The sequence below is a fragment of the Eriocheir sinensis genome, chromosome 5 (genome assembly GCF_024679095.1).
Source record: "Eriocheir sinensis breed Jianghai 21 chromosome 5, ASM2467909v1, whole genome shotgun sequence".
NCBI classification, from domain to species: domain Eukaryota; kingdom Metazoa; phylum Arthropoda; class Malacostraca; order Decapoda; family Varunidae; genus Eriocheir; species Eriocheir sinensis.
Genome location: NC_066513.1, coordinates 26,954,395 through 26,966,982, shown reverse-complemented (window position 1 = coordinate 26,966,982; position 12,588 = coordinate 26,954,395). Strand labels below are relative to the sequence as shown.

The following is a 12,588-nucleotide window of genomic DNA, read 5'->3' as shown; positions in this document are numbered from 1 at the left end:
CCAGTCTGTTTAAACCCAAAATGTCAATAGCTAATATTTTTTAGGTCTCCCCAATTTTTTTGTTAACCCCTATACCGCAAGAAACGCCTGTTATGCGATAAACGCCATTAGAACTACTTATTTATATCATAGTTTTGTTTTCTGAGCTAATATATGTAAAGCCAATCTGTTGAAACCCAAAAAGTCTGAAGCCAACATGTTTTCTCGAGCCAATATTTTCCTGTCACTCGATCCCAAGGAACGCCTATTGGCTGATAAATACTAATGAAACTACTTATTTACACTATATCTTTGTTGTTTAAACCAATATGTCTAAGTTTAATATCCAGAGCATATATGTAGCTGTTATCACAAGGCAATTCGATCTGTCAACCTCAATAAACGCCTGTCACCCTCAAGAAACTACTATTACTTGATAAACACAATTAAAACTACTTATTTATATTATCTCTTTGTTGTTTAAGGCCAATATGTCTAAATTTACTATGTCTAAAACCAATATTCTCCTGTCATCCCCGAGGAAGTCCAATATCTCATAAACGCCACTGAAATTAATTATCTACGTTATAGTTTTGCTCCCTAAAGTCAGTGTGTATTAAGGGAATGCATGAATATTTTTTGCTATGGGAATATATTAGTTATCTCTTCACAGTTAAAGAATATGTGGTAGGGTAGAAATCTCGAGCCGTCCTCAAAACACTCGGCGGCGCGGGAGATTTAAAAATGTTGAGTTAATTTAAATGCCCGTGGATATATTGATAAATGAGATCACATCCTCTATATTGATCTAGCATTACCTTGGTACTCCTGAAGCTTAACCACAGCATTACCTGACTTCTTTTTATAGTCCTCAAGCCATATTATTTTGCATTTATAAGAACATAAGAACGTAAGGAGTCTGATATCAACATAAACTAGACGAATGAAATAAAATCAATAAGTTTATAATATGAGAAAAAATATAAGATGACAAGGCAGAGGTGATGTCCTTACGAATAAGTGTAGTATATAAATCATATTCACTACATCATTACGAACTTTTATTTTCATATTAAATCATATCAGTAAAACTTTCGGCATTCATCTTTAATTATATGAATGAGACAATGTACACGATTATGAGTTATGAATTGATGTCAGGTGATTACTTAACAACTCTTTGCTGGGACATATGACTCCACAGGTTTCTTGGGGACACGCATACAAGACATCTTCCCCGTTTATGTTCGTCTCCCTGAGTGTGTGGTCGGCCTGCAGGGTGTCCGGGTGAACCTCAGTGATGTGGTTGGCCAGGGCGATCTGGTCCTCAAAATCCTCGCCACATGTCCCACAACAAGTGCTCTCGTCCACTATGGCGAAGATGCTCGTCACCACCTCCTGGTCACTGGCAGCATCAAGCGTCCCGGTCATGATATCGATGCTGCTCACACACATTTCCATATGCGCGAGATAGTCTTCCTGCGAGGCGAACCCATTGGTGCCACAGTTGCTACACCTCCGACAGGCCTCAAGGTGACTCATGAACTCCTCCTGACTCCCGAACTCAGAGGCGCCGCACTCGCTACACTGCATCCTGTGTCTCGCCATGTGCTCTTTCCAAAGGTCTGGCGCCACTAACTCCTTGCAGAACTTACATATGTTTCTAGACGGATCTTCCTTTTTCCTCACCTTCGTCATGTGTTCCCGCAGGCACATGATGTTCTTGAAGACCTTATTGCAGTGGTCACAAGTCACTGCCGAGCCCCCATGCTTGCGGTTCTTGTGGGAGGGTAAGGACGACTTGGAGACGACTGTCCCGCACACATCACAAGGAACGTAAGGGTTTTCGAGATGCCGAGACTTAACGTGACGCACGATATTAATGACAAACTTTCCACACAATTTGCACTGCTCTCTTGCCCTCTCAGTTTTGTCCTGTAGTGATGCGGAGTCTAGGTTTTCAAGCATGAATTTTTTGTAGTGTCCCTTCCCACACTCCAGGCAGGTCTTGTGGTGGCCTGGGTTTGTCTCACTAACTATATCTAATTCAGTTGGGGTCTTTATGTCTCCACAGTTATTACATCTCAAGTCCTTACTCCTTCCTAAACACCCCCCAGTCTGGTGCCTCTCTAAATGTACCTCAAAATACTTCTTGTCATTAAAATACTTGTTACATACTTCACAGTGGAACTTTGGTGGATACAAATGACTTCTCACATGCTTATCGTAACTATACCTAATGTAGTATTGCTTTGGGCAGTACGGGCATCTAAAAATCTCATCTTTGGTGTGTAGGGGAAGGTGGTTCTTCAGGTTATTCAGGGTCTTGAAAACTTTCCCACACTGCTCACAACAAATCTTCTGGTTGGGATTATGCTCCTTCATGTGTCTCTCAAGGGCGAGCAAAAACCCAAAGTTCTGCCCACACGTTGCACACCTGAACTTCATCCACTCAGTCTCTTCGTGGTACTTCTTGATGTGGCTCTGAAGGTTTACTCGGTTCTGATATTTCTTTCCGCATATCTGGCAGTCGTGGGCGGTATCATGTGAGTGGTCATCCAAGGCCTCCTGGGTTTCAAAGACATCATTGCAGACTGAGCAGAGTAACGCGCTGTCGCCCTTCTCTGCTGCGTCTCCAACACTCGAGGTGGATGCAGGAGCCTTCTCAGGGGTGTCCTCCAGCTGTGATGTGTCCAGACCTTTAGCGGACACATCAGCGATTCCTACCATGTCCACCTCACTGTGTTCCAGCCTCTCATTGACACTTGTGGTCTCATTACTGCCGCTGCTCACTTTACTAAGGTGTTCCTGCATATGATTCTCACAGTCTTCATTTGTAGCAAACTCCTTGAGGCACATGAAGCACACAAAGCTATTAAGAGTGTCTGGAGGCACAGTTGCATCTTTATCTGAGTTGATGTTTGCCTTGTTTTTGCTGAGAATGTCCACGTTTTCACTGGTGTTTTCTTTTTCATTTTCTAGACTTTCTACATTTCCTTTTCTGGTGGGATCTTTGGCCTGGATGATGTCTTCCTCCTCAACACTCACACTGCATTCCTCCTTGATGTTTATGGATGTGCTACAGCTTGGAATTCCATCACAACTCTCAGTGCTGGTGGATGGGTTTTGATTCGGTGCTGGGATAATCTTCCGTCTCTTTCCCCTCCGACTTTTCTTCACCGAATAAGACTCATCCTCCCACTGTCTTTTGCTCTTCAGGTCGTCTGGTGCATCTAACTGTGAGCTCCCGGGCATGTCATAGTACCTGAACGTTCCATCTTCCTTCTTCATCTTCACAGTTCTGCCGGAGCGAGTTTTGGCGACAGCAGGAATGGCAACCGAATGATCCTCTTCGTCCTCCTCGTCTGAGAAGAGCAGAGGGTCAACTGCAAACTCCACATCTTCTTCTTCATTCCCAATCGAGTCCACTTTAGATTTTGTCGTCTCATCCGTTTGGGGGTTTTCTGGGTTCCTTCTGGGCCTTCCTTTCTTCTTTCTGGGCGGCAGAGGAGCCAGGCGGTCAATATTCTGCATGATATACTTTTCCGAAGAGTGGGACATGGCCTTCTTGTAGTCCGTGATGAAGGAGTTTGGGCTTGGGATGTCGATGGTGCTCTTGAAGGTGGCTCTCAGGACCTTATTCCCCTCCCTGACCCTCTTCCTAGCGTCGGGCAGGGACATGGTGGGGCAGGTGTTGTCCTTGGCGGTGATGAGCTCCTTGCCGAACCTGGAAAGTGTAAATATTGCAGGATTTTAGTTATAGGGACATAAAATTGATGGCTAGCATTGGCTTATTAAGTGGCTAACCTAAAAATCTACCATATACCAAAGAAATGTATATAGTACCTTGGAAAAAATATTAGGTGATAAATAAATGTTTCAAATTATTATTATTATTATTGAATCATGGAAGGGTATAAAAGGAAAACTGAACATACACAATACACATACACATATATACACAAAAATCTTGCTATGTATGTTTGATGATGGGAAGAAAAATGTGTATGGATGGTCAAATAAATTCACACACACACACACACACACACACACACACACACACACACACACACACACACACACACGGAAAAAAAAAAAAAAAAAAAAAAATCTAGTTCTTCATTGAGTTATTTCCTTTTCCTATTCATCAAACACAACATCCTTTCTTCACATCACTGATAACCCACATACATTCTTCATCACACACACACACAAAAAAAAAGAAGAGTTGTAAGATTAAAAATAAATAAATAAATAAATAAATAAAATTGCCACAACACCAATCATTTTAATTAACTCACTTCACAGTAATAGCATTGGGATCCTCTACTAAGGGATTGAAGTGGGTGGGCGGGGGGTGGTGGTTCTCCTTGACCTCGATGACCTGACTCGAGTGTTGGTTGACCTCATCCGAACTGTTGAAGAGACGACTCTGGACCTGCAGGTGATCGGAGTTGTCTGTGGGGCCGAGCTCAATGACCTCATCCATGGCTTCCACCTTCACGGGCAGCTCTGAAAGGGATGGAGATTATATGGCATTAAAACCCGTATACTCAACACTTTTGGCTCTCACAACAAATGATTCCCAAGACCACAAAGGGGATTGGTCGGGTTCTCATGGGTGTTGCTTTATCCTCATGGTGCAGAAGCCTTGTCAAACTATCCGTGGGCTCATAAAACTACCCTTGGAAATACCTATCTATAACCTCTATACGAAAGCCTTATTAAATGTGTGTATGTGTGTGTGAGCCCTGATATGTTCGAGAATGTTGCATGGTCTAATTACACATGCAGATATATAAGGTTTTGTATTGTGTGGTGTGGCGGGGTCATTCACTATGAGTTTATTACATGAATGATAAGACTTTTTACTCTACTACCCCACAAGAAAAGCGGAGAAAGAATACCCAGATAGGAACATACAAGGAAAGGGACTGTCAATATCACTTTCTTAACTTTTATCATTATCATTCTACCATATTAACCTTTTCCTTCTTCTATGGCACAAAATACTCACTCAGCACAGTCATCGAGTCCTTCACCCTTCCACACATACCCAAACAAAACCATACAAGGAAATGAATGGCCAGGGTATCACAAATTTCAAGTCTTTTATCCTCATCCCTCTTTATTAACCTTCTACTCCACCTCAAACATCAATACTCACTCAGCACAGTCATCGAGTCCTTTATCCTTCCATACATACCCAAACAAAACCATACAAGGAAATGAATGGCCAGGGTATCACAAATTTCAAGTCTTTTATCCTCATCCCTCTTTATTAACCTTCTACTCCACCTCAAACATCAATACTCACTCAACACAGTCATCGAGTCCTTCACCCTTCCACACATACCCAAACAAAACCATACAAGGAAATGAATGGCCAGGGTATCACAAATTTCAGGTCTTTTATCCTCATCCCTCTTCATTAACCTTCTACTCCACCTCTACCACTCAACACAGTCATCGAGTCCTTCACCCTTCCACACATACCCAAACAAAACCATACAAGGAAATGAATGGCCAGGGTATCACAAATTTCAAGTCTTTTATCCTCATCCCTCTTTATTAACCTTCTACTCCACCTCAAACATCAATACTCACTCAGCACAGTCATCGGGTCTTTTATTCTCCCACACACATCATCGTCATCGTCATCCTCGTCATCCGTGGCACTGTCCGAGGTCGTAGGATCCGTGAGTGGCAGCTTGAGGTTTCGAAGCTTCAGGATGGCCCTCGAAAGCTGCGCCAAGGAGTGCTGCCTCACGTTGTGCTTGTGGTAGCTGTACACGGATCCCACAAGCACGCCGCAGATCATGCACTCCACTAGCTGCTTTCCCTCCACTTCCTTCATGGCTCTGGGTGTTAGAAATAGGAAAAATAACGTAAATTATTAAAGGAAGGCACTCGTTGCTTCTCTTCTCTCTCCTTCATGGCTCTGGGTGTGAGAAATGAGATATAACGTGAATTAGTAAAGGAAGGCACTAGTTGCTTGTCTTCTCTCTCCATCATGGCTCTGGGTGTTAGACATAGGAGAAATAACGTGAATTAGGAAAGGATGGCACTAGTTGCTTGTCTTCTCTCTCCTTCATGGCTCTGGCGTTTTAGAAAGAAATAACGTGAATCAGCATTGTAAGACACCAATTGCTTGTTCTTGCTTTCTATGACTGGGGTGAGAAATAAGGAAATGAATCAGTTATGCAGGCCACCAGTTGCTTGTCTTTCATCTCCTTCATGGCTCTGGGGTGTTAAAAAATAAGAGAAATTGCGTTAATCAGTAATATATGAGCCCAGCTGCTTGCCCTTCATTCCTTCAAGCCTCTAGTGATAAATAACGTAATGAATCAGTAATGTATTAGACCATGGGCTTGTCCTTCCTTTCTCTCATGGCTCTGGCGTGTTGGAAATAAAAGAAATAACGTGAATAAGTAATATATGAGACTGGTTCCTTGCCCTCCACTCCTCCAAGCCTCTAAAGTCTAAAGTGATAAATACGTAATGAATCAGTAACGTATTAGACCAGAAGCTTACCCTCCCTCTCCTTCATGGCTCTGGGGTGTTAGAAGTAAAATAAATAACGTGAATAAGTAGTATATGAGACTGGTTCCTTGCCCTCCCTCTCCTTCATGGCTCTGGGGTGTTAGAAGTAAAATAAATAACGTGAATAAGTAGTATATGAGACTGGTTCCTTGCCCTCCCTCTCCTTCATGGCTCTGGGGTGTTAGAAGTAAAATAAATAACGTGAATAAGTAATATATGAGCCTGGTTCCTTGCCCTCCCCCTTCCTTCATGACCGTCGTGTGAGATATAAAGTAATTTAGTAATGTATGAAATCAGTTCTTTGCCCTCTCCTTTCATGGCCCTGGAACGCTAAATCAGTAATGTATGCCACCAGCTCCATGCCATCCCTAACCTAACCCAACCAGAAAGATCCTCGACCCTGAGTGGTATTACAAAGCATGAGTAAGCTTTATCTTTCGAGCAGCGACGCATGCAATTCCTAGGAGTGCAGTAGGATTATTAGAGGCAGACAGTCATGGGAAGATGTGTCAAGTCATTTTTTTGTCTTTTATAGTTCTTCACAGTCCGACATAATGCATTTGGAAGGGCATACACGAACAGTGGGATTAGACTATTAAGAAAGAAAGAGAGAAAGGAAGAAAGAAACTAACAAACAATGAATGAAAAGAAAGAGAACAGGGAGAGAGAAAATATGAATGCATTAAGAAAGAAAAAAGAAAGAAAAATGAAAGAAACAAAGAATGAATGGAGAATGAATGAAAATGAAGGAATGAGAGAGAGAGAGAGAGAGAGAGAGAGAGAGAATTTACATAGATATTCAGACCGCACAGACGCCTTGGTCAACTTCCACAACCCAGAGTATGGATCTTGACACCCCTCATTCTCTCTCTCTCTCTCTCTCTCTCTCTCTCTTGTATGGCTTCATCTATAGTGTTTCGTAAGGTGTGGGACAGACCCTATTCTAGCCACAAAAAAGGCCGGTGGAATGTATAGTGGAACGTATAGGTAAAGTTAGGGGCATACAGTAAAGCTATACGCGTGGCCTCAATGCTAATCATCCGTCACATGAATAATAGAATGGACATAACGGGTGCCAGGAAGTGCATGGTGATCAAGATGGCCAATGAAATCTGTCTATACCATCTGTTATCACCCATATCGCTTATTACGGGTATGGGAGGTGGGCGATATCTTCGTTGTTATATCCATCTGATGTGTACCTTATGACCCTCCCCCTCCCCCCCTTGCTTAGACCAACAATGACTCGCCCAAATGAGTCAGACAAAGCTTACTGCGACGGGATCATTGTTGCCAAGTAGCCTACCTCCACTTACTTCTGCTATGATGTATAATAGAGGCGATGAATTAGTTATGGGAAGCAAAGAGGATGACATTATATCACGCTTTTTTGGAATTCGCAGTTTTGGATAAGCTGAACGCTGGTAGAGAGAGAGAGAGAGTGGGGGCTGGGGGGAGGTATCTCTTTCCAGTATCACCTATCTCATGTCGTTTCACGTGGTTCATCTCAGGTTATCCAATCCCCCAAGAAGCTTCCTGAGAGGGGTTGAGACAAGGCGGGGAGAGGTTGAGGACGATGAGATGGGGAATGGAGAGCAAGGGAGATCAATCTGAGACATTATTCATGGAAGGAAAAGCGGAGAGGAAAAGGAAGGGAAGGAAAGGAAAGAAAGGAAAACTAAGTGGTGAACAATCTGCCAAGGGAACGATCAATATATAGTTCCATAGTTTTAGTTAGTTATCAGTTTACAAGGAACATTAGAACAGTGAGTGCCTAGAAGATCTTCGACTACAAGTACGCGTATTACTATTACCTACTATTACTATTACTAGACTCAACATTATTCTCTCAACATCGTCTCTCCTATTGATGGAAAGATGTCTACTCAATTATATCCTTCTTATCACCCTAGAGTGGGAAGGGCAACTGTGTGGAGGCTTGCCCGAATTGACGGTCTTGGGGTGGAGTCTTCGGGTGAGTGAGGCGACGCATCCCCCAGCGTGTGCTCCCCGGTAATTAGTAGTGGTATCATCCTAAAGGAACTTATGGACTCCTAGATCATCCCTTCGCCCTCAATAGCTTCTGGTGGGGGTTTGTGTGGGTTGCCTCCTTACACCAGTGCGTCTTGTGACTTCCGGAGGTCTAGTCATCCTGTTAGCTTGTTTCTAAATATAAGTACTACATCCTCTCGACGTCATTCAGCCGTAAACAAGATATAAATAAACTCAGCACAATTCAGACACGATAAAGTAGCAATAATGATCAAATAAGACATGAAACCATAACCTAAACACGCGTCAAATTCGAATAAAGATCCAGAGTAAAGTTTAATTTAATGAACGACTCATCTTCCTTGCCAGGCTACGTAACATGAGACCACCAGTTGCTCCTTCGCCCTCTCCACGAACTCCACCACAAACCAGGGTCGTCATAAAATATAAAGGCTGCTGCTAACCAAAATCTCGATCTCCTCCCTCCTGGATCTCTCAACAAGCTACTCGACCCATTTGCTGCTTCTCTCGATAACAGAATTCGCTGAGTCCAGAACATTTACTGAAGAGCATAATGTAAATGCCTTGGAAGTCACGTCTTTTTAAATCAGGATTAGGGCTCTTTCCTGTGTATCAATGTCAGGTATGGATTCGTTTAAGAGGAGGAAGAGAAGACTTATGGCTGCGTATTTCAGAATGTCTCTTCCTTTCCTGATAATCTCTCTTCCCCTTGTGTTGAGATGCTGGGAAGGAGCTGGATGGATGGAGTGCGGTTTTCCTGAGTCTCCCCTTCCATGATAAGCCTCACGGGGTAATCCTGCACCTCCTCTCCGCCTCCTCGAAATCAAACCGCTGGAATTCGTGAAGAGCTGGACCACTCTCCTCTCTAACCTATGTATGACACCTGAAGTATCAAGCCGTCTTACAATTATGTTGACAGTTACATAAAATAAAAACTCCATATCACATGGTGTCATGTAACCATTCTCAGCATCTTCATGGATATGGTGTTCCTGAAGACCTAGGTTTAAGTCCTGCTGCAATTGGCAGTTTCCCATCACCACACAGTGGTGGATGATTACCCATATGCTGTACAGATCATCATTCGACCCTAACTTAAGCAACTTTGATCAAGAGGAGCACTGAGGAGTATCACTGGCCAAGCAAGTCACATGATGGCTTGGGCCACTAATGGGTCACAACCAATCATCAGCTCACTCCAGAGAACCTGCCAGTGCTTGTGCTGCACATAAAAATCTAAGCTTTGTAATAGGCAGATAAAAGAGCTTTCAGAATGTAATATCAGTTTATATGAATCAGTGAATATTATTGATACAAGATTGTACAATGAGGTAACTAGTATATACAATCTAGTTTTCTTGATCCCCTTTATAATAGACAAATATGTAATAAGATAATTTACAAGGCAGGCTATGACATACAAGTAGGTACAATCTGAACGTTACTTTCAATACGGTGGTTGCACAGTGGGCATGAGAATGAGGGGTCTGAGGCGTAACTGGAGTGGATACAGAAGTAACAAGCAATGTGCTGGCACCCAAAGCCATGAGGAAGGACTGGCAGAGTGTTACAGATGACACAAGTTGTACCATGCAGGAAGTTAACATCAGATTGCTGAGCAGAGTCATCCTGATCCTCACTGAGGCTGGGCACAAGCTTTTTAATAGCATTATGAAAATATTGCACATTGATCAATGGGAGTATAAACCCAAGCAACTCAGCAAACCCATGCCAGAGCAACTCCCTGGTGAAGTAAGCATAAGATATTCTCCTGGAGTTGTTGGGGTTGGCAGAAACGTGCTGAAGGCCAAAGACTCGCTCTAGAATGGTTGGGTACAGACCTTTGTGCAGGAAGACCAAGAGGTTCACAATATGTACCACCTGATAAGCTACTTCTACAACACTGATGCAGCGGCCAACAGCTTCTTTAACACTGTCTTTGCGTGACACAAGGGATGTTAAGAAGCCATATCTTTCTTTGAGCCAGTTGACTAGCACTATTACATTGATGTAGCTGCCTAGTCTCCTATAACTAACTGAGTCTTGATACTTTGCCTGTAACAGCTGCTGCCCAACAGACCTCCTGGCCATCTGCACAGTATATTTCAACACAATATATTTAATGACTGCATCGATTTCTGGTTCCATTCTTGTTACGAAGCCATGTCCAATATATTTAACAGATTTCAAAAGCTGGGACTTGATCAATGAATACACCTCCTTGTCCAGCAGCATGGCATCCAGCTGAGATATCCGTGGGACATAATTCTCTGGAGCGTCGGGGGCAGCCATGGTGGGGTTGCCTTGAGGTGCAGAGGAAGTGGCAGTCTGTGTAACCAATGAATGGCGGTTCAAAAGGGAATCTTCATGCTCTTAGTTCATCGGCATCCTCATCGCACTGCACGGGCCACTGTATTTTCCACCTGTGGAGGTTTCAGTGGCAGTCAATCTTATTGTACAAACTTCCTTGCAGGCAGGCAAAGGTGCCTCACAATTTCTAAGTGATCTGGCCCAGTGCAGGTACAAGGACCTGGCAAAGGCATGGTACTACTGACACTATTTTGTTCTGATAAATCTTACCATACTTTTTATGTCTTAAAAACCATTTACACCAGAAATTAATTATTTCTGTGATAAAAAAAATGTTTTCTTCCTTCACTTAAACTGGCTGCGTCCAGCCACTGCAAGTAATATTCTCTTTATGATAATGGGGAGGGGAAAGCCCCCTCGCCCTCCTCCACTGGTAAGGCTACAATTGTTAGGTTTAATCAGTTTTGATAAATGCTTGAGATAGGTTTGATTATGCAGGAAAATATGGAACTATCTCTGCAATGATAGGTTACAATCTTAAAGTCGACAGATTACCATCATGGCCATGACATTGTTTAGGTAAATAATCAGAAGTGCACCCAAGTCGGGGCAGCGGGCCTTGCCAGCACAACACCCATGCAGCGGCGCCCTCCAGGAGTATTACAATTACCTATAAAAACACCCAGACCACAACGGGAACTACTCTCTAACTATCGTGGGGCAGGTAACAGGACAGGTAAGGTGAGTGTCAGATAACAGGACAGGTAAGGTAAGTGAGTCGGGTAACAGGACAGGTAAGGTGGGTGAGACAGGTAACAGGACAGGTAAGGTGGGTGAGACAGGTAACAGGACATGTAAGGTGGGTGAGACAGGTAACATGTGGCGGAGACTTAATTGTGAGAAAACACACCACTAACATTCATCTTGACCCACCAACACTTTCACTATCACCAGGAACACGTCGAAGCCTTTCCCCTAATTAATACTCTCTACTCAGGTAATGGGGCAGGTAAGGGAGGAGCGAGACAGGTAAACACAGGTAATTTAATTATATACGAGATAACACACCACGGACATTTATATTAACCCACTAATTCCCTTCCACTAATGACATCTCGGGGCAGGTAAGAGTACAGGTAATTACAGGTAAACATGAGTGATGCAGATTTAATTATAAACGAGAAAACACATCACGAACATATTAACCCACTGATTCCCTTCCACTAATAACATCACGGGGCAGGTAAGATTACAGGTAAGGAGACAGGTAAACACGTGAGACAGGTGTGAGGGACAGGTAAGGTGTTGACGTGACTTATTTGCAGGTGGACGAATTCTTAACGAGATTTTAGTGGCGGGAAACACCCCACCTTGAACCCTGAGACAATATAAGGACATTTAACCCTTACCTTCATCAGTGGATGTAATTAGGAGGCTGAGGAGGAGATATCAGTGGAGTAATTTGCGTTTTCTTGTGTGTGTCTAGGAGATGAGATGCTGGGGAGGACAAGATGGCGGGGAGGACGGGAGGAAGATCAGCTGTTTGGTGTGGCGGGAGATTTGAACCTGCTGTGCTTTCTCTCCTGTTTAAATTTCCTGTATACAGTCGTGTTTTATGTATTGATGTAATGATATGATAATGTGTTGATGTAGAGATGTGGGAGCGGTGGGAAATTTGAACCGCTGAATTGCCTCCTCTATCTATATTTCCTATTATTTATCTTCAGGGAAAGAAAGTAGTCG

The 12,588-nt window shown here is 43.1% G+C and overlaps 2 protein-coding genes across 8 annotated transcripts; both read right to left on the bottom strand.

Moving 5' to 3' along the window:
* Positions 1-1,027: 1,027 nt before the first annotated feature.
* Positions 1,028-12,390, bottom strand: LOC126985901 (zinc finger protein 12-like). 2 transcript variants are annotated; one of them, XM_050841453.1, is made up of 4 exons: positions 12,255-12,390; positions 5,587-5,840; positions 4,281-4,491; positions 1,028-3,706 (listed from the first exon to the last, which is right to left on the bottom strand). In XM_050841453.1, the coding sequence occupies exons 2-4, from the start codon at positions 5,834-5,836 to the stop codon at positions 1,117-1,119; spliced, it is 3,051 nt and encodes a 1,016-aa protein (XP_050697410.1). In that variant the 5' UTR covers positions 5,837-5,840; positions 12,255-12,390; the 3' UTR covers positions 1,028-1,116. The 2 variants fall into 2 exon arrangements, with proteins under 2 accessions (XP_050697410.1, XP_050697417.1); XM_050841460.1 differs by lacking the exons at positions 5,587-5,840; positions 12,255-12,390 and adding an exon at positions 5,147-5,203.
* Positions 9,788-12,181, bottom strand: LOC126985921 (peroxisome biogenesis factor 2-like). Of its 6 annotated transcripts, none has more exons than XM_050841479.1 (2): positions 12,044-12,181; positions 9,788-10,958 (listed from the first exon to the last, which is right to left on the bottom strand). In XM_050841479.1, exon 2 carries the CDS (start codon positions 10,825-10,827, stop codon positions 9,946-9,948), a length of 882 nt encoding a protein of 293 aa, XP_050697436.1. In that variant the 5' UTR covers positions 10,828-10,958; positions 12,044-12,181; the 3' UTR covers positions 9,788-9,945. The 6 variants fall into 6 exon arrangements, with proteins under 6 accessions (XP_050697436.1, XP_050697483.1, XP_050697458.1 ...); XM_050841526.1 differs by having other exon boundaries at positions 12,099-12,131; XM_050841501.1 differs by having other exon boundaries at positions 12,056-12,078.
* Positions 12,391-12,588: the final 198 nt, after the last annotated feature.